Source organism: Phyllostomus hastatus, unplaced genomic scaffold (assembly GCF_019186645.2).
Source record: "Phyllostomus hastatus isolate PE091 unplaced genomic scaffold, TTU_PhHast_1.1 phas_contig_150, whole genome shotgun sequence".
Classification (NCBI taxonomy): domain Eukaryota; kingdom Metazoa; phylum Chordata; class Mammalia; order Chiroptera; family Phyllostomidae; genus Phyllostomus; species Phyllostomus hastatus.
The window spans coordinates 1,866,013-1,891,991 of record NW_025333611.1 but is presented as its reverse complement, the minus strand read 5'-3'; the positions used below and the strand labels follow the sequence as shown (position 1 = coordinate 1,891,991).

The window sequence follows — 25,979 nt, the reverse complement described above, 5'->3', positions numbered from 1 at the left end:
CCGGGACTGACAATCCACATGCAAACTTGAAACGACAGCCCCTTTGCCCCCACTGCCAGCTTGGTGGGGATGCCTCGTGGCCTCAGGCAGGGGATGGAGGGCTCCCAGCAAGACTTTCCCTGACCCTCAGCAGGTCACACTCCCATTACAGCGAAGGTGCCCAGTGCGGCTGGGACGTGGGGTCTGCTGTGCCCCGGACAGCCCTGCCCGGCCCTTCCCCCCATGGACACTGCCTCCACCGTCCAGACTGAACCTGCAGAGTGCCGCCCTCGGGCCCCAGCACCCGGGGAAGTGGCTGCAACTTCCGGCCTGCCCCAAGGTGCGCTGCTGTCTCAACCTGCGTGCGGGCGCTTAACCCTCTTTGCCAAGTGCAAGTGCCCATCACACAGATACGCTGAACTTTGCACGGGTGCTTGCACACCCACGTTCCCAGACACAACATTCACAAGAGCCAAAAGGTGGCCACGACCCCGGTGTGCATGGACGGGGCACGGAGGAACACGGGGGTCCCTCCAGACAGCGGCCACTGTCCAGCCCGGAAACCAAAGGGAATTCTGACACCCCAAAATGTGGAGGGACCCGGAGGCCGCCGCGCCAAGTGAAACGGGCCAGTCACAGAAGCACAAGTGCAGTCCGATTCCCCTTCTACGAAGCCCCCAGAGGAGCCAGTTCACAGAGACGGGGAGCAGGAGGGGGTGCCAGGGGCTGGGGCCGGGGGAGGGGCGAGAGCGTGCCGTGGGGACAGAGTCCCGGCGTGAGGAGAAGGCGAGAACCTTCTGGAGACGGTGGTGGGGACGGCTCGGCTGCACAGCGGCGTGAGCGTGCCGGATGTCACTTGTGCTAGACACCGACAATAAAGTGGGAAACTTTCAGTGTATCCTACCACAGGCTGTATATGGGATTCACTTAAACCCTGGCACACAGGAAGACACTAAAACAGAAATCAAAGCCGCTAGGGTCAGTGAAACTGTCCCGTCACAGGGGGGCCCACGCTGTCCGGCTCCGTGGGGATGGGGGAGTGAGCGCATGTGGTGTGCAGCCTCCCCCGCGGGCCTGAGCCCCTGCGGCCGGAGGCGGCTGCTGCCCGAGCGCGCGGAGACGGCGCCGCGCCGGGGAGAGCAGACCCGGATGCAGCCTCAAGGAGCTGTCAGGCAGGAGGTGGCAGAAAGGACCCCCAGAATGTTCGTCGGGAACCGCGACCCGTCACGAAACACAGTTTCTCGGGCGGGCACGGGTGCGTGGTCTTCGAGCGAGCCGGAGGCTGGGCGGGGGAGGGGGCGAGGCCGGCTGGAGCAGCGCAGTCACGGCCGGGGCACCCGGCCGCCGCGGCTCATCCGCAGGACGACCTCATCGCGCGCTCGGAGCGCCAGGCCCGCTCGAGTGGATTAGCCCGGCAGCAAACAGAAAGGAAGTTGCCAGTGTGCACGCCCGTGTTTGCACAGGGTTTAGCGTTCGCACCGATGGAGTCCTTACAGTCACAGGTTAACGAGGGAATGGCTGCGAAGCAGCTTTCAAAGGGGCCCTCTCTGCACGGGCAGAAAGACAGCTCCGTGCTCACTCATTTCTGAATATTCGCATTTGTATTGGTTTCTCCAGGATACCCAGCACCACTGATAAGGTCAAAATGGCACGCTGTAGCTTAAACCTTTCCCTTTTCCTCCTAAAATCCTGAGGTTTACACACGGAAGGATTGTTGTGTGGGACTTACATCCTGAGTTGTGCATGAGACGTCTGGGAACCACAGGTGCAGAGAATGCCTGGCCTGGGCACAGGCCACGCCCTCACACGGGCCACGCCCCCAGGCCACGCCCCCTGCCTCCGGCGCCCTTGCCCTTTCGCTCCCGGACTCCACGCGCATTCACCCATCAGGGAGTCAGGCGAGATGTCTCTTTTCAATGAGCCGCAGGCAGGGGGCGGAGCAAAACCAACAAGGCCATTCCACCCCTTCAGACTCATCTTTGGAGGCCTCCCTTGACCCCACGCCTACACCCAGGAAGACGTGGGTGCTGCTGCCAATGGGCTGCCAGAGCACCTCTTCCATCACCTGTGTCTTCAACCACTGCGCCTGCAAGTTTCCGAGAGTTCCGCAAGTACCTCTTGACGCAACCCATCCGCCCGCCTGCCCGCCCGCCCTGTGCGGTCGTCCCCGCTCCGAACCCCCCCCCCCAACCCCGCGCCAGTGCGCGCGCACCGCCTGGCGTGGCCGGCAGGGGGCTCCGAGCCGGCAACAGCCAGCGCCCGTCCCGTAGCGCGCACGGGGACCGCGCCTCCGCTCCGGGCTCCAGCGCTGCGGAAGTCGGGCAGAGTTTTCCTCTTGAAACACAGACGCCGTGAAGCTGTGAAAGGGACTGACGGGGAAATGCAGACTCGTTTAAACTGGATGTTGCTTAAAGCCACCGCAACGGAGGGCCGGGGAGCGCGACGGGCACCCTCAGGCTGACAGCCCAGGTCTGCGCGGCCCGGGTGTCTTCTGCACCCGCGTTTCTGCCGCTGGGAGAAAAGCGCTCCCCCCTTCCTGTGCCGTCACCTGCAGCCACATTTTACTGCGAGCACTCTGTCGTAGATCTAGGAATCGCGTGCATTTTTCATAAAAAAACATTTTAAAATATTGATGCAGCATCTCAGCCCAGAACGAGGTAGTTAGCAATCCACTTACGGTGAAAAATGTCGGGGCAGGGGCCGTCATACCGAGAGATTTCCTTCGGAATTAACGGAAAAAAATGTTCCCATTTTCACTCTGCTTAATTCTTCCTTTCCAAAATTAGCATATTCAGCGTTTTAGGCTTCACTTACGATTCACCAGGCTACCGGTCTGCACTCACGTTGAGATCAGAGTCACGGGCGGGGCGGAACCTGGCAGCTGCTGAGGAGCCCACGCCGTCCGCGCGGGGGTGGGGGGGGGCGCTCGTGTGTGCTGCCGCTGCCGAACGGCCACACACACCCGGGCTGGAGAAAGTGCCCTGCGCTTTGGGGGGCGACGGGGTGGGGGCGGTAACATCGCGGAACTATTAGCGGTGATGAGAAGCGTGCAGCTGACGTCCCGAGCCCTCGGTGGTCCCAGGGCCGGGTCTGCCCCACCCCCCACTGCCCTCCAGCGAGCCCCGACGAGGAGCCAGGCCCTCGTCTGAGGTCAAGGGCCGTTCCGGGAGGGGAGCCAGCCGACTCTGCCACCCAGGGAAGGCTCCGCCCCGTGGACGTGCTCTGGACACCCGACCGCCTTTCCTTCTCCCCTTAGGGGGCTCCGGGGTCACCATCCCGAGAAAGCTGTGAGTGGCGGGAAGAGAACAGCGGGGGTGTCTTCCAAAGCCACTTCCGTGGATGGGGGCCGCCTGGACGACTGGTGAGCAGCCCTGCTGGCCCGAGGGCTTTGAACTTGCCGGGGGAGATGTCGACCTTCCCCTTGACCTCCGGTGGAGGGGTCATGGCAGCGCAGCGAGCCCCAGTCGGGTCTGCCTGCCGGGCCTGCCCCGGGTTCTTGGACACCTAGGGGGCACCAAGCACTGCCGGGAAAGTGGCGCCGCCGGGTGAGGCGGTGGGGCACCGCCGAGAAATGCGCCTCGCGAAGCGTGCCCGAGCAATCGCACCCTGGCCCCAGCTGGAGCCCGGCAGCCTCGGGAGGAGGGCTGCGTGGGGCCCACGGGCGCGCCGGCGCCGCCCGCCCCGCTTTTCCTAAGGGACACAGACGCCGACCTTGCAGCCCTGCAGGCGCCATCGGTCGGCTGGGAAAAGGGGCGTGGCCACCATCGGGGACCCCCGAGGAAAAGCATCTTCCCCCTCGGAAGGGGTTTCCCGTCCCTCCCGTCTGTGTCTGGCAAATAGACTGGCCTTTCCCTCCCGCGCCCCCGGTCCCCCCACCCCCACGGGAGGGCGCGCCTGCCCCCAGACAGCCTGCGGGTTCGCCGGGCACGCGGACGCCCGGTCTCCCTGGCCTGGGGAGTGAGGCCCAGCGCCGCCCGGCCCGCCCCCCCCCGTCACCACGCCCCCCTGTGCTCGGGCGGAGCTGCGCCGCAGGTATCTGGGCGCACACTGGTCTGATTTCACGGAGGAACCGAACCGCCGCCCCCGGCCTGACATTTCCGGAGCTGCTGACTCACACCGCCCACGCGCGACCGCCAGCCGGCAGCCCTGAGCCCGCGGAGGCCCGTGGGCCCTCGCTCTCTTAGACACGGCGGTTTCTCTCCTCGAACGCGGTCAGCCCGGGTCAGAAACCGAGCTGGAACGGGCGGGCTGACTCCCATCTCAGGGAAAATCACTTTTCACCGCGTCCCTGCTTACGGCGGGGGAAGAAATGGGGCGGAAGCCCAAATGCAGAGGCGGGCCTGCGAGGGAGAGCCCCCCCCCCCCCGCAGAAAGACAGGATGGGGCGCAGGCTGTCCGCAGGGGGTGGCGGTGGGGCTCCGAGCGGACAGGCGGCCGGCGAGGCCCGGGTGCAGCCGCCGCCGCCTCACTGAACCCGCTGACTCGGGAGCTCCTGCGGCTTCCAGCCTTCGGAACAAGGCCGATCTTCTCCGTCCAGCTGAACAGTCTCGGGGTCGGAGACCCACGGTGCAGGTTGTGAGTGGGAGGGTCCCGGTCCGGGGCTCTGTGCCCGTGCGGTCCTTGTGGAAAAGCACCACCACCGGGTCTGCTTGCGCCGGGCACACCCCAGGGTGCGCTGGGCGCTGCACGAGCCTGCACTCCCTTCCGCGCGTTCCGGCCCCTTGTGCGGACTCCACTGGGAGCTCCCCGCAGGCGCGCACCCGTGGGGGTGGTCTGTGGAAATGAGTCCCACTCGCTGCGCGGTCTCCACCGCCCTCCGGGGAGCAGGCCGCGGCGCTCCACTGGGGACCCTGTCTTCGGGGAGGCGGGCCTGCGCAGTCGGACGTGCTGTCCGTGGGCCCACCCCCGCCGACCACGCCCGCCCAGGGGTCAGCGGCCCTGCTCCGGCCCCCTGCTCGCGGCTGGGGCTGCCGCTCTCTCTCCCGAGTCTCCACGGTGGGGCGGAGGCCAGGGCTGCGCAGTGCGGAGCGCAGGGGCCGACGTGAGTTGCTCTGCCCTCGCCCCCGGCTGCCTGGTCGCTGGGCACCGGCCACCGAGCTGGTGAGCTGCGGGCGCAGAGATGCGGGTGGGCCGGGAGATGTCGGGCGAGCAGCCCACCGGCTGCCGAGTGTCTGGTCTTCCCAGAGCCCTGTGGTGGGGGAACCCCTGAGTGCCCCCCCCCATTGAAAACAACCTCTCCTGGTGAAGCCCCTTCCCCAGCCCCAGCCCCAGCCCCTCAGAGAGCCACCGCCTTGCCTGGAGACGGCCTCGCCGGAGCGGCCTCGGGGGCCTCGGACACGGGTGGCCGGTGGCAGAGGGACGCTGCCGGTGACCCGGGAGGGGACGCGCGGGCCGCCTGCTCTGGAGCAGCGTGGAGCGGCGGATGGGAGTGAGAGCAAAGCCGTCGGCGGTCGTCGGAACACCGTGACAGCGTCTCCAGGGCCGGTTCCTGCCCCGTCCCAGTCCCCCGGGGCCGGTGTCCGCATGCTGGTGCCGACCCCGTCGCCGGGGGGTGGGGGAGGGCGGCTGAGCACACGGGAGCCCGGGAGAGCCCAGTGGCTGCCCAGGCCGGCCTGAGAGTCAGGGCCTGGCACCCGTGGGCGGGGCCGCCGTTCCAACGTGAAACGCTCGGGCGGAGGACGCGCTTGCGCCCCGGACTGGACGCGCTTCTTCGCGCCCGAACGCACAGATCGGAACCCATCACGCGCCCGGGAGGGCCCCAGGGTCCGCAAAGCGCCTCCGTCACCCACGCAGCGCCAGACCCGGGGGGGCCGCAGCTGCTCCTGCAGGTCGGGGCGGGGGGAGGCCTGCAGCCCGCACCTGCTCTGGGTGTCTGCCTTCAGCGGGTGGGGCGGGGTCAGTGGCTACAGAGGCCCCAGCCCAGGCCAGTCACTGATCTGAGACCCCCACCCCAGCACAGGCCGAGCACCTGTTCAATAGGGGGTCTCTGGACCCTCGGGCTGGCGAGCGGATGGTGGGGGGTCTTGGGCCAGAGGTTTTTTTCATGTCGCCTTGGAGTGGAAATTTCGGTCCTATGAACTAGGCTTCTCAGAAGTTTCTGGAAGGCACTGACAACTAGTAATCTTTCAAAAGCAATCTGGTGGGGGGAGTGGGGACGCCTCCGGCTCAGCAACGCACGTGACTTGAGACCTTTTCTCTCAGTCTGGTGGCTTCTTTACACATCAGACCACAAGGTCCCCGGCACCACTGCCTGCCAGGGGTTGGGCAGCTCGCTTTCCGGACACTGCCCCCCCCTGCCTCCCCCCCGCCGCACACACACCCTGCACTTCCACACGCACACTCCCGTGAGCGGAGCAGTGGACTCAGCGCTCTCTGCTTGGGGGGAAACTCCCAGCGCCGACTGTTGTGTCCAACTCAACCCACCGGAAGTTCATTTTCCAGGAACTCCCACCCTCAGTTACTGAAGATGAGTGGGGTGGGGGCGGGGGGGGGGCGCCGAGACCTCCGGTTGGGAAGCCGTGGTCGTGGAGCGGACCCTGTGTCGGCTCCACTGTTCACAGGGATGTTCGTCAGGATCGGACGCGATCTCGACGCCTTCCGCCCAGGAAGCAGACGCTCAGGACCCCCATGAGAACCCTGGGAACTCTCTTGGGTCCCCCTGGTGAGTCGAAAGCACCTCCAAGTGTCCCCAGGTTCTAGGGTGCTCGGTTCTGGGAGTGACACTTCCACCTGGCAGGTGTGCTGGGGTAAGACAGGGCGGACCCGCGCCCCTGAGGTTAACAGCGTGGGAGGAGCATGGGAGGGCCCTCTCACTGCAAGGGCAGGGCCCTCCTCGCCCCAGTGTCACCAGGGAAACGCCAGGAGGAGGGGCCCAGCGCTGACGCTCAGACCCTGGGACTCTGAGCGCAGACTCTGCTCCGTGGGCGGTGCCCGACTCTGGCACCCACGGCCCCGCCCCCGTACCTGAGGGCCTGGCCTCGATGACGTAGCCCGTGGTGGGCGCCCGGCCCGCACTCCCCGCCGTCCACTGCAGCGTCAGCTCGGAGGCCGACTTGGTGACCAGGACATCTCTCGGGGACCCCGGGGAACCTGGGGGTCAGATGGAAAAGAGAGTGGATTTTGGCCCCGGGGGACTCGCAGCCCCCAGCGTGGGGCCACCAGTCTGGGTCTCTGTGCCCTGGGCGGGCGGCCCACCCTCACTCGGTGACCACAAGGGGCTGACCAGAAGGGCAGGAGAGGGGCATGTGCAGAGTGCCCGGCGCGGTGCCCAGCGCTCCGCGTGGCCCTCCCGTGCCCGGTGTCCGTGAGTGGCCCGGCTGAGGCCCAGACAGTCTGAGCAGGAAGCTGCAGGGCCGGTCCTCACGGCTCATGGACCCTCAAGTAAAACAAGTCAAGACGTCCCACGCTTGCCGCCCAAGAAGCTGCTCACTGCCCCGGCGGAGCCATGGGCAGGGCGGGCACACAGGCCCTTGAGGGCACCCACAGGCTCCCCCTGGTCCCCGCGGGCTCCGCGCCCACTCACCCTCGGCCGGCCCGGCCGTGACGTTGGCCCGCAGCTCGGGCCCGTAGGCGATGGTCCGCGCCTGGACGCGGAAGAAGTAGGTCACGCCCCTGGTGAGGTCCCGCACCTTCAGCCAGCGTGGCCCGCTCCCGGCGACGTCCACGGTCACCACCTTGCTCACCCCTGCAGCGGCGAGAGCGCGGGCGGGCGGACGGCCCCACGTCGGAGAGGGACCCGGTGTGCAGCCCGGCGAGGGGGGGCTTCTGGCCGCTGGGGGGTGTGAGTGGTGACAGCAGCCGACGTTGGGGGCACAGAAGCATGCTCAGAGCTCACGCCCGGTCGGTGGGCGCCGCGGCGGGAAGAACCCACCCCACAGGGGGAGGAGCTGGCCCACGGCCTCCGTGCGCACTGGCCCAGCCCGGGGGCACCGTGGGGACCTCGGGCCCTGGCCCCCGTCAGGCCTCTGCCGCTGCTCTGGCCTGTGTCGCCAGCACAGGCGACCTGGGGCTCCCTGAGCCACGGGGGTGAGGAGGAACAGGACGGGGGGAGGACCTCCAGTTCAAGGGCGGGCTCCCCAGCGGGGCTCTTGGCCTCGCCGCTTGGCTGACCCGTGGCCTCCAGGCCTCAGGCAGCTGGTGACAAGGTCATTCGTAAACCTTGAAGTGAGGATGAAGGAAAACCGTCACTGAAAATGCCGCCGCCCGGGCTGGGAGAGCGGCGACAGCACAGCGACCAGGTGTCACTCACGAACGTGTAAAGGGAGCAGGAAGGCCAAGGGCGGCGCCGAGAGACGTGGGAGTCGGGGGCAGCAGTGAGAGAGGGGACGTGCTGAGAACGACGTAAACGCAGCCCTTTCCAGAGGGGAACGGGGTTCTGCGGCTAAACACGCCTGGAAACAACGCACAGCCCCGGCTGGTGCCGCTCCGTGGATGGAGCTCCGGCCCGTGAACCACAGGGCGGCCGGTTCGGTTCCCAGTCAGGGCACAGGCCTGGGCTGGGGGCCAGGTCCCCAGCGGGGGGCGCACGAGAGGCAACCACACACTGATGTTTCCCTCCCTCTCTTTCTCTCTCCCTTCCTCTCTAACAATAAAAATAAAAATAATCTTAAAAGAAAAAGAAAACGATGCACTGGGCCGCAGGCTTCTCTGAGCTCCGCCGGGCGTCCCCCGGCCGGAGGACGGGAGGACCCGTATCCCGAGACGCCCAGGTCACTGCATGGCTCAGGACAGCAGTCGCGCTGTCCCAGGTGCGGCTGTGCACGCCCACAGCGGGGCTGGCCCTCGGTGCCCGTGCCGTGGCGCCGCCCCGGCCCTCGCCCCAGCGGCCTGACCACGGACGGGCCACGCGGGTGCGCGCTGCAGAAGGGACCCGTCCCTCAAGTCGCCAGTCCGACAGGTCGCCTGGCGACCTTCTTCCGGCTGGCCGTTTTCGTGCTGTGCTTTTTATAAAACGTCGATTCAACCCAAAATCATTCTCTTCCAAGTCATTTTGGAGTGACGCCGACAGACGTGCGGGGGCCCCCACGCCCGAGCCCCCTGCAGGGGTGCGGGAGAGCCGCTCAGGGAGCCTGCCCTGGCCTCGCCTCCCTCGGAGCAGGCTCGGAGGGCGAGGGTCTGCGTTCACGGCTCCCACCGCGGCCCTTCCTGCTGGGGCCCGGGCCCTGCTGGGACAAGGTGGTTCTGGGGAGGAGCCGCCCCACCCCCTTCTGTCTTGTTACAACGCCTTCCTTCTCCCCAGGGCGGAGGCCAGCCTGCGCCCGGTTCTGGGAATTCTGCATCCCCCCGCCCCCGGCCCACCGGGGAGGGGGTGTGTGGCCGTGCTCCCGGGCCCCAGTCCCGTCCGCGTCTCGTGTGTTTAGTCAGCTTCTGAGCCGTGCCCTGCTCGACAAAGCCTCAGGGTGCAGTTGCACAAAGCACTCCAGTTAAACACGTTCTAGGAGACATAAAGACAACTGTGCCGTGAAACCGAACTCCCGGGGACACGGCTCAGCGTTCTGGGCAGCGGGCACTCCCGCGCGACGGGGGCTGACCGGGACGGGCCCTCCCAGCACGGCACGCGGGACAACCCGGCTGGTCTTCCTGACGGGCGACCCTGGGCCCTGTCGCCCGGGCCCTGTCCCCGGGGACGAGCCGCATTCCCTGGGCACTCACGCCCCCGACGAGGAAGGACTCCGCGGGCCCGCCAGACCCGTGCGCTCCGACCACCCCCTCTCGTTGGGCTGTGTCTGGCGCGCGTCCCCTGCCGGGACCCCATCGGAAGCCCCGGCTGGCCCCCACACGGGCGCCGGCCCTGCCCCCCATGCACACAGTACACACCGTGGCGTTGAGACCCGCACTCAGCAGAGGGCCCCGGTCTCCCGTAAGCAGCTCAGGCCCTCCCAGTCCGCTCTCACCACGGCTCCGCCAGGCCCGGCCCCGCCCCTGGGGGCAGCAGGCTGGGCGCCTGTGGCCCTCCTCCTCCCTCGTGAGGCTTGGTCTGGGGAGGACGCCCCCTCCCTGCCCTCACCCCCGAACCCAGAGCCTCCGGCCGCTAAGCCTCCCGCGGGGGGCTCTCCCTCGGATCTGCGGGCCTGGCCCCCTCTCGCCATCCAGGCCTTGCCCCGTGTGCCCAGCGCCCTCGCCATCCTCCCGTTTCCGTCCAGGCACCGGCCACCACCAGAGTCGGGCTGGTCTAGCGGCTGCTTCTCTCCTCACTGGGGCGCAGGCGCACCGGCCCCGGGACCCAGGGGGCTCGGTGACTGGTTCACGCAGATCCCCACTGCGCTGGGTCTACAGGCTCCAGCAGCCGGAACACGGCAGGGCCCACGGCAGGCGCACCGTGAGTGCTCATGGACACGGACGCACTTGGGGGGCGGGGGGGAGGCCGGAGAAATGCCTGGCAGCCCGGCGCCCCAACCCTGACGCTGTCCGGTCCGCAGCCTGGACCTGGGGGGCCCCTGAGCGCCGCTCACTGCCGCCTCCGCAGGGCCCACGAGGACGGGGAGCCCAGCAGGAACTGCGGGGAAATGTCTGGGGAACTAAAGCGATGCGGTCCAAGGCGCGTGCATGCAGGCCAGCGGGGCCAGTGCCACAGGGGCGGGGGGGGGGCTGGGGGTGGAGGTGTGGCCCCAGGTCCTGCGGCGCTGTGTGCCCCCCCATCTGCCCTCCCCCCATCTGCTCCCCGCCCTGTGCCCCCAGCCTCACCTTGCACGGGCGCCAAGGGCTCGTACACCACGCGGTAGCCCTGCAGGATGCCGTTGGCGGCGGCCGGCTCGCCCCAGGAGACGTTGAGTGTGGTGGAGGTTATTTCGGAGAAGGCCAGGAAGCTGGGGCTCCCGGGTGCTGGGGGACAGAGCACAAGGGGCTTTCGCGGGGGCTCCGGTGGGCCGTCGGCACCCATGGCTCTGCCTCCGTGGGGAGCACACGCATCATCAGAAGCCGTTTGCAACCCAGTGAACGCCTGAATGCCGTCCACCCGAGGAAAAGGGGACTCATCGACCACCGCCGCGCCTCTGGGGTCAGCTGGACAGCCAGGCCCTCTGGGGCGGGGGGGGGGGGAGTGGCGCAGCCAGGAGGAGCCTCGGAGGCACAGCGGCAGAGGCGAAGCGCGAATGGCGGGTGGAGACAGAATGGAACAGGCCGCTCCATTCCCGGCTGCTGCTGGGGCCTTCCGCGGGCTCCTGGCCCGCTCGCCGGGGAGTCGGGGCCCCAAGATGGCTGCGGGCCCTGCCCATGGTCTGCCCCGCAGGGCCTGGCGCTCTCCGAGAACGCCCCTTCCCGGCTCTCTGCCGTCTCAGAGTGCCCGCTAGGTCCAGAGGGGGCGGAGGGAGCGGCTGTCCTGAGCTGGGGCACCTGGCCGCAGACACAGAAGGCCAGGTGGCATGGTGGCGACTCTGCTCACATCCCCTCCGGCCTGAGCTCTGAGTGTGGGGGGTGCAGGTGCCCAGAGCTGCCTCCCCAATGGCCTGGGGGGGACCCACTCCTCCAGCCCCCTCGGTGCTCAGGAGCCACCCTGCCCTCCGTCCTGTCTCGGGCCCTTTGGCCTTGTGACCCGACCCGCCAGGCCCGCAGTGCCCCGGGGAGGCCCCCTCCACACGCAGCCCAGCCCAGCCGCCAGGTGAGGCCCAGAGGAGCAGCCTGTGAGGGCTGCTCCCGTCACCCACGGGTGGTGTGACGCTCAGGAGCCCCTGTCCCCAGGAGGCGATGGTCTCCGGAGGGCGTTGGTCGACTGAACCCACAGCACGGCAGGGAGCCCTGAGTGGGGTGGGCCTTCCCCCCACGGCCCCCTCACCCGGCTTTCCCTGCCTCAGACCCCTGGGCCCCCCGAATCCTCTCGGAGCTGCCGGGCCGCCGGGCCAGGCCACGGACCCTCTGGGCACCCAGCCAGCGCCATCCAGCTCCCCAGGCCACCGGGACCCTCCGAGAGGCTCCGGGAGAGTGGTGACCCCTCGGAACCCACGCTCCAGCTGGCATGTGACAGCTGGCGGCTTGGCCCGCCCACGCTGCTGGACCTGGCCAAGGGGGTGCGTGGCCCCAACCCAGGGGAGCGCCCTCCCGAGAGACAGGAACTAGTTGGCGAGCCTGACGGGAAGGCCCCCATGGGCCTGGAACGTGCCCTGGTGGCTAGGAGCAAGGCCTAGGTGGGCCGCCTGGAGACCCAGGGGCTCGGGAGGGAGGGAGGGAGGCAGGCAGGGCTAACCGTGGCCCGTGACTGCCAAGCGCCGTCGGGACCGGCTGAGGCCCGGCCCTGGGGCCGCGGGAGCCTGGCCCAGACAGGGCGGCCTTCCTGCAGGGACCTGCCACCCAGCCCCCGAGCCCTGTGGGACGGGAGGAGCCAAGAGCTTGGGGGACACGCCACTGTTCGTCCTACCGGCCTGAAGGGTGCGCCCCGGCCAGGGGTCGCTGCGGGGCCCGTCTCCAGCGGCGTTGAAGGCGGAGATGCTGAGCAGGTACTGCGTGTGGCTGGTCAGGTTCTTCAGCCTCACCGCGGTCTCCGGCAGGAACAGCACCTTCATCTTCTCCGTGTCGTTGGGGCTGTCTGCCTCCCAGTAGTACACCTGTTGGGGGGAAGCAGGGGTTGGTCGGGGAAGGGCCGTGGGAAGGGGCGACCCCCTCACCGTCTCCAGCTGTCAGGAGAGAGGAGCCCGTGGGTGGGGCTGCGCATGCCCTGGGGTGCGGCTTTGCTGAGTGTGTGTGTGGGGGGGTGGGCAGGGGCCCCGCCCTGCAGACTCGGGGCAGGGGGGCCGTGCCAGGGGGCGGAGCTCCCAGGGCAGCGGAGCTGCGGACTGGCACTTCTGAGTCGCCTCTCCAGAGCCTGGGCCCTGCCCAAGGGAGCCGAGTGCCGCTCAGGGCGGGGTCTGAGGACCAGAGGGGACACTGTCCTTCAGCCGCCAGTGCCCCTGTCCTCTTGTAGAGCCAGCGTGGCTGGTCTCCTCCTTTCTGGTCTCTGCCGCCCCCACGGCTCCGGGGCGGAGGGCAGCCAGCCTGTGGACAGGCCCCGGCGTCCACCCCAGGCCCCTCGGTCTCATCCGAGGCTGGCGTCGTGGCCCTCGGTCAGTGCGGCCCCACTCGGGACAGTGAAACAAGACTCGGGTGGGTGAGACTGGGGTGGGCTCAGCATCGTCGGGACGGCCCACGCTCCCTGGGGTGTCGCCCTCTCACTGAGCTTTCAGTGCCTGCGGGTGACCTGGGCTCCCAGGACGAAGGGGAGCAGAGGCGGCCGGACCTGCTTTGCCAGACAGCTGGCCAAGAGCCACTGCCGGTGCGGGCCAGCCCGGCTGCTCAAGGACCACACGGCCCGGGGGTCCACCTGGCCCCGCGGCCTGGGCGCACTTGCGAGGACGGGGACCCTGGGGCCCGCTGTGAGGACGGCGCGCAGAGGCCGCGTGGCATCAGGCCCCCGGGCCGGCCCTCCCGCCGCACTCGGGGGCGGCCCTGCCGGGCAGCACTGCCCACGTCCACCCGGGAGACTCGGCCCGGCTGCTGTGCTCCGCGCCGACCCCGGGAGAGCCCCTGCTGGGACGGCCTTCCTCGCGGGATCGATGCCCAGGGCCGCGTCCTCCCCATTAAGGGGATTAGCGCGCACAGGCCGGACACACACAAATGGCGCCCCGACCCCGCGCTCACAGGGCTCTCTGCCACCTCGTTAATCACGGTGGGTGAGCGCCCTGCCGCGGAGGGAGGCATTCGTTTTCATAGAACACCTACAGGAATCATCTCCAAATGGACACATAATCGGTGCCCCCGTCGTCGGGGCGGGTCAGCCCACGGGGCCGGGTGACTGATCAGCTCGGGCTCCCGCCGCCCATGCGAGGCCAAAGCCCCGCAGACGGGCGGGCTTCTCACCGCGGTCCCCCGCAGGGCGGCCTTGGGGGGCTCTCTGTGCAGAGACGACGGACAGAAACCAGGCGCTTCCTGCCCCCTGGGGCAGCCCGGCCAGCTGTCACTCATCATGTCCCCTGGGTCCTGCCTGCTGCCTTTCCTGTGCCCCGTCTCTGGAGTCTTTAGCTACTGTGGAATCACAATGTTTCAGTGTGGGGGTTCTCCAAGTGGGGTTCCTGGGAGCCACGGCCCCTGGGGGAACGTGTTAGGTGGTACACTCATGGGCCCCACCTGAGACCTGTCAATCAAGACATTTATGCACGATCTGATGGACCTGTCAATCAAGACATTCATGCACTATCTGATGGACCTGTCAATCAAGACATTTATGCACTGTCCGATGGAGACCCCAGGGCAGAGCTGGGGTGGGGAACCGTGCCCTTCAGAGCTCTGCTTCACTGTCGGAGAAGGGAGCCCCCGAGAGTGGGCGTGGGAAGGGCCGGGGTCCCTGCAGCCCTGGGAGGGGTGGCCCCTGAGCACACACAGGCGGAGAGGCAGGGCTGGGCGGAGCCACTCCTGGCCCGCAGCTCTGCAGACTGAGGTCGGCTGCGTGCCTGGCCCAGGAGCCAGAGGGCAGCACGGGACGGGAAGGGCAGCGTGGAGCGGGGCGAGGACTCCCCCTGGGATTCGGCCCCTCATCGGGGCCCTGTCCCCCCCGGGAGGAGGGGCCCAGAGCGGTGCAGGCGCCTTGCCTTGTAGCCCTGGACGTTCCCGTTCTGGCTCTCGGGCGGCGGCGGGTCCCAGGTGACCTCCAGCTGGCTGGCCGTGAGCGGGTTCACCTGCACGTGCTGCGGGGCCATGGCCGGGGCTGCGGAGAGAGCGGGACAGGGGGCTGAGGGGCCGCTCGAGGTGAGGGCCCGGGAGGCTGGAGTGACACGGGGCAGGGCCCTTCTCCACACCGGGCGCTTGGCGGCACGGTCTGTGCTCTGCTCCCCCTCCCCGGCACCCCGGGGAGACCTGGGCTGGAGCTCGTGCCGCTCTGGGCGCGCCAGCGGACCCCTCACCTCCTGCGGCCGCGGCCTGTGGGCCCAGGAGCTGCCTCCAGGCTCCCGCCTGCTCCCGGGCCACCAGCGGAGGCCGAGAGACGGGTGCTGTGGAGGGAGGTGGCGCGGCAGGCGGCCCCCTGGGAGGCCTTCTCGGGGAGAATGACCTTGGAGTCTCCCCTCCCCCGGCGCCCCTCCCCCGAAGGTGGCATAAAACAGTAATTAACACCCACTCGGCCTGACACCAACATTTGTTTTGCTCTAACCGTGCGGCTCCCACATCCGGCTGCCCACCCTGCCACTAATGGAAATGTTAATAACCCACACCAGGTTGTTGTGACAGATGCTCAGCCTCATTATCAGAAATTCTTATTTACCGCTCCATTAAACAACAGAATCACACAAAAAAACAATTCAATCAAAACTAACTGGAGGAATTTTAACAGCCACATTAATAATCCAAAACATAAATAAAGTTAATGTCTTCTGCGTGTTTGCCATCGGCAACTCTATCGCAAAATCGCTGTCGCACAATTACAAGGCGAGTGACAAAATTGGGCCCCATTACCCTGGCCACCGGTGAGCACCTGGCGCCCCACCCCCAAAGTCTCCCGTTCCAAGGCCCCGCCCCACGCAGCCCGCGCGGCCTGAGGAGGCGCCGGGGTGGGAGAATCACGAACGCCCTTCACCAGGGCGCCCGCGGCGAGCTGCAGCAGGCCCCCCGAGCTGCGGTCCGCCCATGCTGGACAGAGGCCCCCGGTGCGGTCCTGGGCGGCGGAGCCCCAGGCACAGCTGTCCCCAGCCTGCAGTGCCTGGTAAACCCACGGCTGCACAGGCTTCTGTGCCACAGAAGCACAGCCGGTGACGACGACTCCTGGTGGTGTTGACACACGCAGGGGACAGAGAGGGGCGAGTGAGCACAGAGCGGAGCAGCCTGGGTTGGAGGCTTCCTGCGTCGGCCCCTGAGAGGGGTGGGTCTTGGGGGACAGGAGCCGGACTCAGACGGCTGCTGGGTGTGGCCCCAAACGAATCCTCGCGAGCACCGCAGCCCGCCAACCCACGGGCGGGGCCGAGGCACCTTCCGCCTCCCAGCCCGGCGTAGGTGCTGGGGCGCACCAGGGGCAGACCGGAGAGCTTCCCCAAGACATGCCCAAGAGCACCCTGCCGAGGCGGTTCAGCCCAGAGACGCCTGGTGCCTGCTAGCGCAGCGCTGACGGTGGGACGCACGGGTGCAGGTGTGAATTGGACACCTTCTGGGCCTCCCACATCGAGGCTGACCACGCTGTCACCCAGCTGCCACCCACAGTCGCTGGCGGGACCCCACGGCCCCTGGCCAGGGAGCGCCACACTGCCACCCAGAGAGTGCTCGCTCAGCCGGCGACGGAGAGACCCTGCCACTGACAGCCCAGCGGGACCCCAGGAGCGGCTGCCGTCTCCGGCATTCCGGCCTGGGGCTCGGGGAGGCCCTGCAAGCCTGGGTGCAGGGGCTGACCGCCGGTGGGCTGGCCGCAGGGCAGCTGGGCGGGCTCTGTGCATCCGGCCGGCCCCCATGCGGCTTGCTGCCTGCCGTGGCCCGCAGACACGGGTCGGTCAGCGAGGGGCCGTGGGCCCTAGCCCCGCCTTGGTGCTTGTGTCCTGGTAGGAGGAGGGTGCTCTCCGTCTCCATGACCCCCGGCCACCTCCAGCTCAGCCCCCTTGGGTGCCAGCTGCCCTGCCCAGAGTGCGATCCTCAGGGGACCTCCCTCAGGGCCTGGCGGCGGTGAGCAAGCGGGTGCTCAGGGACGAGGCCGAGGACCGTCACCAGCACGCAGACCACAGAGTCTCCAAGAATGTGCCAAGGGCTGGGACTCGGGACCGTGTGACAAGTGGGACCCCTTCCAAGGGAAGCATTAGGCTCGGGGACGCTCTCCCCTCTGCCTGCGCTGATGGAGATGAGGTCGTCAGGAACGCCATTCATCTACCAGCGCTTCCTGGCGCTGTCGGCCGGGGGGGGGGGGGCGGTGGTCCGGGGGGGGGCAGTGCAGCCAGCGGAGACGCCAGGCTGAGCCGGGTGAGGCTCGAGGGGCCGGGGCGGCGGGGCCCGGGGCAGAGCCAGGGCGAGGCCGGGGCGAGGCCGGGTGGCCTTTGTGTCCCCACAGACACTGGGGGCCCGCGAGGCACTGGGACTGAATGGCAGGGAGACCTGTGGGTCGGGGAGGACCCCGAGGCAGGGCCGGGCCGTCTGGGGTGGAGGCGGTGACTCTAGGTTCCTGTGTGTCCCTGCTAGAGGGTCCTGGGGCCTCAGTTCACCCGTGGGGTGGTCCTCACTCCCCCCCACCCACAGCGACCGAGGCCCCCTCAGGGCTCATCTCCTTCCCTCTCGGCCCCGGGGGGCCCCGTCTGACTCTGCGCCTGAGCTTATGTGCCGCCCTCACTGGACGGAGAGCTCCTGGAAGCCAACCCAGACGCCCGGGAGAGACCCGCCGTGCACAGGCCGGGCATTCAACCACGGGCCGGCTGTCGGAGTCCCACAGCATGAAACGGCGACGACCCGTGTGCCTGCCGGACTCGGGGGCCTGGCAGTGGGCGGGCAGAGGACACGCCAGGAGGCTGCGCGCTGGTCCCTGCTGCACACGGCGTCTGAGCGCTGGAAGGTGCAGACATCTGTCCTGAGGGAAGTGGCCAAGGACCCCTCACGCTGCTCCTGGCCGCCTTGCACACAGCAGCAGCAGCGGCAGCAGCAGGGCCCGGCCCCGGGCAGAGAGGTGACCTGGCATTCACGCTGGTTCCGGGGCTCGAGCGACACCCCTGTCCCCGAGGCATGAGGACACGGTGGGAGCCACGCTGAGTGGACGGCTGGCCCGTGGTCACCCAGCCGGGGCCGGCCCCCTGCCCACTGCGCACACCCGGGGAAGTGAGGTGCCCTCCAGGCCTCGCCGTCCTCATCAGCGACACCCGTGGCGACAGCGCAGGTGCCACACTGAGCCACCCTCTCCGGGATGCCGTGCAGCCTGAGCGCCTGGGTCCCCTCAGCCCCACCTGCCGAGGGACAGGGCTCTCCTCCTCGCCTCGGCCCCGCCTGCCGCAGGGCGGGCACCCGGTCCCCACAGGGGCTCTGAGCCGTATCTGCGGGGCAGCAGAGGCGTCCGGGCCCCTTGGCCCCGAGCCCGAGACGAGGGGCACATCGAGATGAGTGCCACAGTCCTGGGAGGGGACAGACACGGCGACGGGACCGTCCCCTCCGATGACGACACACAGCCGTCTTCACGAGGATCCGGGCGCTGAGGCAGGAACCCTGCCCGGAGGGTGGCTCAGACAGAGCTTCCCCGAGGGGGAGCCCGAGGGCCGTGCCCCTGGTGTCAGGGTGCACATGGGAGCGGGCGGGCGCAGCCCAGGCCCCGGGCGTGTCCTGTCTGGGCCGGACCCTCCGACAGACGCTCCTAGTCCCACTGGCTGCCTGAGGGGTTTCTGTGTGGGGGGCCCCGCTGTGGAACCCCTCCTCCCGCAAGCCTGGGCCTCCCCCCTGGGAGGGAGCTCCAGCCACCCGGCCCGGAGCGCCACCCTCCTGGGGTCGCTCCCGCAGCTCTGACCCGCGCCCAGGCCGGCGGCCGGCCGGAGACCGCAGCTGTCAGCCGCTGTCAGCGTGCAGTACTGTGCGGCCGGGGGCAGGGGGCGCCCTCGGCACCGAGGCCAGGCGCAGGGTGGTCCCCACAGGCCAGGACATCTCACGCTGAGGCAGCCCTGCCGCGGGGACGGTCCCTGAAGCACACTCAGGGGCACGTCTCCCCTAAAAGGGGTGGACAGTGTGACCCCGTGGCTCTCTGAGACCCGAGTCAGGCTGAGGCGGGTGCCGCTGAGCCCAGCCAGGGACGCAGGTGACGAAGCATGCACGTCCTCCCCGCCGATGTGAGCCCCCCCCACCGCCTGGACCCCCAGGGAGGCCGTGGCATCACTCCACACGTCCCGTAAACGCCTCGGTCACCTGGCTGCTCCCTCCAGCCCTCGGGCGCCGCAGCCTGGGACCCGCTCGCCTCCAGTGCCGCCAGCAACGGGGGACACTGCGTGGCCATGCCACGCGTCGTGGCCCCGGGTGGGGGGTGGGGATGCCAGGGCTTACCGGCCTCGCCGACAAACACCTCCACCGGCACGGTGGCCGGGCTCTCGCCGATGATGTTGTAGGCCGTCAGGGCCACCTCGTAGCGCCGGTACTTCTTCAGATCTGCAAGGTGGACGGGGACGGGTCAGCTGGCCGGGGCCCCGCCCCCCGGGGGCTGCTGTCTGTGCCGCACGGGGCGGAGCGGTGTCCCCAAGGAGCCCGGCACCGCCTCCTCGGAGCCGGCTTTCCTGAGCCCTCCGGGTGCGTGCGGTCCCCGGGGAACGGTGTGAATGGGGACACTCGGGGTCTGCACCCGGTGGCCCCGTGGAGCCGCTCGCTCAGCAGAGGTGCAGTGAATGGGACACCACACCCCCCACCGCGGCTTGCAGAGATGTCCCCGAGGTCCTGCCGCGTGGCCGAGTGGGACCCGGCCGGCCAGCCCTCATCATCGCGGCTGGAGTGTGTGGCCCTGCAGAGAACCCCCACCCCCGAGCGGCTCTGGGGCCACAGCGGCCTGGCCGGCCTCAGCCCTGGGGCTCGCGGTGCTGAGTCCCCAGAGGAAGGGACGGCAGGGTCCGTGGAGGCACACCGGAGTGGCAGCGGACAAGCTGCCTGGGCCGGGCCACCGCTCTCGTCCTCCAGCACCCAGGACCGAGAAGCCTGCGGTGAGAGCTGGCGGGGCGCCCTGGCCACCGAGCCGGGTCTGCACTGGGCCCTCTGAGCTGCGGGAGGTCACCGAGTCGTGGGGCGGCCGAGGAGACCGTGGGCGAGTGGGGGGTGGGGGGGTGGGGGCGGGGCTGACAGGTGCAGACAGTGGGCGAGGCGGCCTCGAAGGGAGCTCGACCCGACTCCGCCCCAAATCCAGCACCAGCTGGTCAAGACCCCTGCCGGCCTCTTTCTGGAAGGTTCCTCTCCCGCCTGCCCGTGGCCTGGCGTATTGGGAAGCAGTGTCTGAGGGGTTCCGCGAATCGCAGCCCCGAGCCCGGCCGCGCTGGCTGGAGGCGGCGGGCACTTACGCGTGAGCTCGTACGTGGTCACCGCGGAGCTGCTGTTCACGGTCTTGAAGGTGCCGTGGGCTGCGGGGGGGAGCGGGGCAGGGAGGCAGGCGGTCAGCGTGCGGGACGCGCTGCGGGAACGGGGCCGCACCCTCTGCAGCCGTGCGGCCGGTCGACTGCGGGGCGCCTGCACCTGCTCCCGAAGCGCCGGGCGCCCTGCCGGAGCTGGTGGGCCCGGTGCTCAGCCCCTGAGGACCAGGCGGCCCCGTTTGGCCTGAGGCCCAGGGAGATGCTCCCAGTTGCCTGGACACCAGCCAGGATGCCGGGGGAGCCGAGGGCGTGGGGGACCCAGAGCCCTCCCGGCGTGCCGGCGCCCCGGGAAGGGAGGGGCCGAGTGCCCAGCAGAGCGTGGTGAGCGAGGGACAACAGGGGGACAGAGTCTCCACAGCCACGCCCGCCTGCCGGGCAGCCCAGGGGCTCCCTCGAGGGCAGGGCTGCGAGGGCCGGGCCGGGTCCTGGCGGCGGAGGGCCCTGCGCTGTGCCCGTGGCGGACTCTTGCTCCATCGGGGGCGGGGGGGGGGGGGCCTGCGGTCCCTGTGGGCCGGGCCGCTCCTCCCTCGGGGGGTGGTCCCCAGGGGCTCGTCTATCTCCTGGCCCTCAGCCCCTCCCCCTCCCCGCCCCCCACCATTTAGTTTTAGGGAGGTGTCCCCCACACCCCTGGGACTCCTGGCCCCTCACGTCCTCGGTGAAGTCCTTCTACCCTGACGACCCCCACCACCCCCACGACCCCCATGGGGCGGAGGGCCCAGAGCTCGGAGTCTTCTGTTTGCTACCACCTGCCCGCCCGCCCTGGGGTGCCACCACGGTCAGACCCCGCAGGTCCCTCGGGGACCCCTGTGTCGCCGCCCTGGTGGCCGGCCGGCCCCGTGCCGGGAGGAGGGGACAGGGGCGGGCTCACCCGGGAGCTCGGTGCGCAGCGCGGAGGGCGTTCTGAGCGTCCTGGGCTCGGCGGCCGCCTCGGCCTCCAGCTCCCGGTAGTAGATCCTGTAGCCCTGCAGCAGGCCGTTGAGGCTCTCGTCCCGCGGCGGCTGCGGGGACAGGGCGGCGGCGCCGGGTCTCACAGCCGGCAGCCGGGGGTGGGGCGGCTCCCAGTGTTTCCCCGGGAAGCGGGGCGGGGCCCGGGCCGCAGGGCCAGGCCGAGGGGCGTGGGTGTCCCGCCCGCCTCCAGCTGCCCTCGCATGAGCCCAGGGGATGCGGCCCGGGCGGCAGGTGGGCAAGGAAACTGCTGGCTCCAGGGAGCCCCGAGCTCTAAGGGAGGCGCGATGAGGCCAAGCTCCGCAGGGTCCGCTGGCTGGCCCACCCTGTGCCCCCTCCGATCCCCGGTCCCCGGGCTGCAGCAGCCTCTCGAAACTCACGAGGGAAGAGGCCTTTCCTCCTGGGAGACATTAGGGGCTCCCAGGCCCTGGGCCTCGTGCCCCCCTTTATATCACTGGGCCGCGTCCCTGGGCTGGTCTGTGCACCCGGGGAGCCGGGGCTGCCGCGGGGGCCCGGCCGAGCTGGCAGACAGCCCGAGGGCAGCGATGGGGGATGGGGAGAGACCCCCGGCTCCCCGTCCAGATGATCGGGGCTGGCTTGGAGGGAGGGGCGGGGCCGGGAGGCAGATCGGAGCCTGCGTGCGGCTGGGCCTCTCGAGGGTCTGGCCCAGCACTGTCCCGAGTCACCGCCGCAGCTCCCCTCCCGGGGTGTCTGCGAGACCCTGTGGGGCCCCGGGCCCTTACCTGCCACTGGACCAGGACGGAGGACGTGGTGTGGGGCGTCACCGAGACGCAGGTTGGGGGCTCCCCTGGAACTGAAACCCAAGGCCGGAGGGTCGGGGTTAGCGGGTCCGGGGGCACCTGGCCCTGAACTTGGGAAGCTGACCAGACGACCCGGCCCCCTCTCTTCCCCGCGGGCGCCCTCCCCCCACCGGTGTGCCGGGAGAGGAGGGGCCCGTCCTGAAGTGTGACCACGACCCCCAGACAGGCCCACGCCGAGGCGCCAAAGCAGCGTGCACCTCTCCACCGGGGGGCCGTGCACACCAGCGGGGGTGCGGGGAGCCCCACCCGGAGAGCCTTCCTGAGCCCCGGGCCCCTCAGGGGCCCACGCCTCCCCCGGCCCCCGAGTGGGGGCGTCGGCTCCTTTTGGAGGGACTAGGTCAGAGGTCAGAACAGCTCCTGGGCGGGACCAGCCACAGGCCAGGGCGCAGCGCCCTCGGCTCCAAGCCCTGACCTGGCTGCCAGGCACGGGGCTGACGTGGTGGCCGAGGGGCGGCGTGGCCGGCACCCGCGGAGGCCCCGCTCTGCTCTCCCGTGGGCCGGGGCGGGCCCGGCCTCTGCCTGTGGCTGCGCCCTGCACCCAGGAAACGGAAACCCTCCCGTCGGGGGCCCACCCTCCCCGTGGCCCGGGACCCTGAACCGACCCTGTTCCGGCTCCCGCACAGGGAGGCCCTGAGCCCTGGCCCAGCGCCGTTCCAGTTCCTCACGGGTGGAAGGGCCTGGGGTGCTGTCCCCGCCCCGGCCCTCCTGGGTGCCCGGCGCCCCACCGCCCTCACCACACAGGACGGGGCCCTGGCCACCTGCTCCGGGAGTGCCCTCTGGGCCCCCTCCCACCACCTGAGTCACGCCCGTGTCACCCCCACCTGCAGTCCTCTGTCCTGCCTTAGGGACAGCGCTGTCGCCGGGCCCTGGACCTCCTGCGGGTCCGGCTCCGGCTCCGGCTGGTGGGGAGCCCTTAGCCGGCCTTCCTGACTCCGCGGCCGAAGCGCCGGAGCAAGGAAACGGTTTTCGGCATGTGAGGGGAATCAGGGTCTGTCTGGCGCCCCAAATATGCCTTTCTGGGGTGCGGTCAGCTTTTAGGAGCTGGAAACCACAGGAAGAGCCCTTCCCTCCCCCTTCGGTGCCTGAAGGAATTCGGAGAGAGACTCGCCTGCAACAGGCGTGGCCTCCTCTGCCCGGGGCTGTCTGAGTGTGGCGGCACAGAGGGGTCCACGGAGCCCGTCCTCGCGTCCCGAGCCCCAGGGGCCCGGCCTGTTTGCTCCTTCTCACCTGCCTGCGTCCCCTTTGAAGTCCCCGAGCCCAGAGCCCCGCCCCCGCTCCTTAGTCCGGAGCGGCCCGTGAACCCCACAGCCCCTGCGGCCCTCGCCCTGGGTTCCGGCGCCCGGGGTTCCGTCCTTTCCTCCTGCTCGCTCACCTGCCTTGGGGTCACCCTGCATTTGAGGCTGGCCGGGGGAACTCAGAGGGTGGAGGGAAGGTGATTTCTCCCCCCCCCCCCCCACCGCCCACAAAGCGTCCTGGCGCTCACAGGGCCGCCTCCCCCCAATGCACAGCTCCCCCCCTGCCTTGGAGTCAGTCCCTGCCTGTCAGTCTCAGCGGATGGCTGGACAATCCCATGCAAATCCGATGCAAATCCAATGCAAATTGCATGCAAATCCACTGCACAGAGCCCCGCAACCCCAGAAAGCGGAGATAACAAGATAGGTGCAGCCGCCGAGCGGTCTGAATGTCACAGGGTTAGGGACGGCCTCCGGGAGGCCGGCACAGGCCCTTCTGGCCCTGCTGTGCGGGCTGCTCCCCAGGATGCACCCCCACCAGACAGGCCGCGGGGGCGGCTGGCTGCACCTGCTTCTTTCCTCCGAGAGTCAGGGCTCTGTTGCCGCTATTCCTGCCCTTGTGTTCGGTGTAACATTAAAATGGGAGCCACCAGAGACAGCCCCAGCTTCCCGAGGGGTCAGTGCCCCGGCCTCCCGGCGCCCTCGGAGCATGGCTGGGGCGTGGACCCGAGAGCAGAGACCTGCGGCCGGGGGTGCCCTGCTCTGTGGCACGATGCCCTCTGTGTCAGCTGAGATGCTGCACGGCCTCGCCCTCCCCCACCCCCCCAGCCCCTGCGCTGGTCCTTACGGTCCCCTGAGGCCTGGTGCTGGAGCCGCGAGGCCCCCAGGTGATAAGGAGAGAAGAATGAAGGTGTGAGACCCCCGCCACCACCCCACTCCACCAGTGCCGGCTGGAGGTCGGTCTGTGGGAACACGGGTCCCCGGTGCACCCAGAGGAGGGGACCGCGCTCTGTGGGGAGGGCTGGGGCATGGTTACAGAGCGCTGTGGGTGGGCTGAGGGGGCGGGTCCGCCGCCGCCGGGCCTGAGCCGCTAGGGCGATCCCTCTCGCCCGAAAGCCTGCCTGGTAGCGCGGGGTGAGCTGGAGGACGCCCCCGCCCCGCGCCCGCCGGGCAGCGTCATCACTCAGAGTCCCCGCGGCCCCGTGGCCCGGCTCTCCGAGCGGGTGGCGTGGGCGAGAGCCGCCCAGAGCCCCCAGGGGGGTCTCACTTCCGCCGCTGCACGTGCTGCCAGCAAACGAGCGGTCTGGGAAGGCCGAGAATGAGACGCGGGGACACCTCTCCAAACCCAGCTTCCCGGTGACATTCATTTTTAATGACCCCGTAAATTATTCAGTGTCTGCGGGTGCTAATGGGTCGCGGGGTCTGGAAGCCAATCAAAGGAACTTCCTCCCCCTCCGAAGCCCTCCAAGTCTCCCCAGGCCACGGGCTGCCCGGGAGTGCGCCGCGCCGGCCGTCGCTAATGGAGTCCCGCTGCTCCCCCGCCGCCCCACCCCCGTCCCTCGAGGGACCCCTCCCCGGCTCAGAGTGGGGCCTCTCTCGAGGAGCTGGAGGTCGGGACCAGGGGCGGCAGCCGGGAAGTGGCCGCGTCCGCCCGCCTGCCCGGGCCCCGCGCACTCACTGTCCTGCAGTGTGGTCACCGCCTCCGTCTCTGCGCTGAAGTCGCTGTCCCCGATGTCATTGGTGGCCTTCAGGCGCAGCTTGTAGGAGGTGAAGGGCCTCAGCCTGAACGGGACACGGAGGAGACCCGTGACTGCCAGGGGACCTCCGCCCCCCCAGCCCGCCCTGAGCTCCCGGGGCTGTCCTGCCGGTGAGCCCTGGGCCGCTGTCCTCAGGGAGGGGACGTCCTGGGGGTGGGACGGGCCCCATCCGCCCCCAGAACCGTCTGCACTGACTTGCTGGCCTGTGGAGGGGGGAGGGCTCCCCGAGCAGAGGGGAGGGCGGTGCGCCCCGGTTTGGCTACGGCTCCCGGGGGGAGCCAGCCCCCCCTGTAACTGCAGAGTCTGGGCAGCCAGTCTGGCCTCTGCTCTGCGCTGGCCTGGCCCAGCCTGTGCCCCCACCCCCGCAGCTACAGGCAGTGCCCACCCAGCCCTCATCCCTCCCGTGGGCTGAGCCCGACGCAGCGCCAAGCGCTGGGCAGGTGCTGTCCTGTTAACCCGCACGGCAGCTCTGAGGGGCTGGGCCACCACCGCTCCCGGTCTGTGGGTGAGGGGCAGAGGCCCGGTGAGGTCCCCCGCCCACTGCCCGGATCGTGACCGGCTTGGCTGGGGCTGGAGTGGGGGCCGCACATCGAAGCTGGGCTTGCCTGCCACTTCCCGTAAGACCAGGACCACGCCCACGGCCCTGCGCAGTGTGCCCCTGAGGCGCTGCGGGGGCCCCGCTGCAGGCCCCCACCCCCCGCCCCCCACTCAGCAGGAAGGACGTCTCGGCCAGCTTCTGCGGGCAGCCCTCCACTAGGTCAACACAAACACACAGCTCCCCATCTGCTCCCCGCTTCCCGGGAGCCCTTCCGTCTGAGTTTGGAGAGAACCACAGGTGCCTTCTCCCGCGAGCTCCGCCTCGCCCGCCGGGCCCCGGGTGCACACCAGGAGTCGGCGCCGCGAGGCCAGAGGGGCAGCGGACCCGGGGGTCCAGCTCCCGGTCGCCCCGGGCCGACAGGAGCCCCGCGTGGCGCGGCGGTTGCGCGGGTGACCTCGGGAGGAGCCCTCGGGAGAGGGCCGGGCACAGAGGGAGGGCAGGTCAGTGCGACCATGACCTCACGATCGTGGCCGGGCACGGGGTGGGGGGGACAGACACCGCCCCTGCCCGCTGTCCGCACACGCCGCTGGGTGCTCCCCGCCCCCAGCACGGGCCTCATCCACTGTCTGTCTCCCGGGCGGCTGTCTTCTCCGCCAGACTCGGGACTCCACGGGCACAGGGGCCGGGTGCCTGCCCCCCACCCC

At 69.7% G+C, this 25,979-nt stretch overlaps 1 protein-coding gene across 2 annotated transcripts in view; it reads right to left on the bottom strand.

Annotated features, from left to right (window-relative positions):
- SDK1 (sidekick cell adhesion molecule 1) overlaps window positions 1-25,979 on the bottom strand; it is a 287,191-nt gene that overhangs the window by 8,768 nt on the left and 252,444 nt on the right. For both annotated transcript variants that reach the window (XM_045824331.1, XM_045824341.1), the window contains 10 exons: window positions 24,659-24,762; window positions 21,671-21,741; window positions 20,851-20,980; window positions 19,914-19,973; window positions 18,919-19,020; window positions 14,532-14,647; window positions 12,329-12,515; window positions 10,663-10,800; window positions 7,502-7,663; window positions 6,943-7,068 (listed from right to left, as the gene is read on the bottom strand). In XM_045824331.1, the coding sequence (XP_045680287.1) occupies window positions 6,943-7,068; window positions 7,502-7,663; window positions 10,663-10,800; window positions 12,329-12,515; window positions 14,532-14,647; window positions 18,919-19,020; window positions 19,914-19,973; window positions 20,851-20,980; window positions 21,671-21,741; window positions 24,659-24,762 (1,196 nt within the window). The remainder of the gene's footprint in view (window positions 1-6,942; window positions 7,069-7,501; window positions 7,664-10,662; window positions 10,801-12,328; window positions 12,516-14,531; window positions 14,648-18,918; window positions 19,021-19,913; window positions 19,974-20,850; window positions 20,981-21,670; window positions 21,742-24,658; window positions 24,763-25,979) is intronic.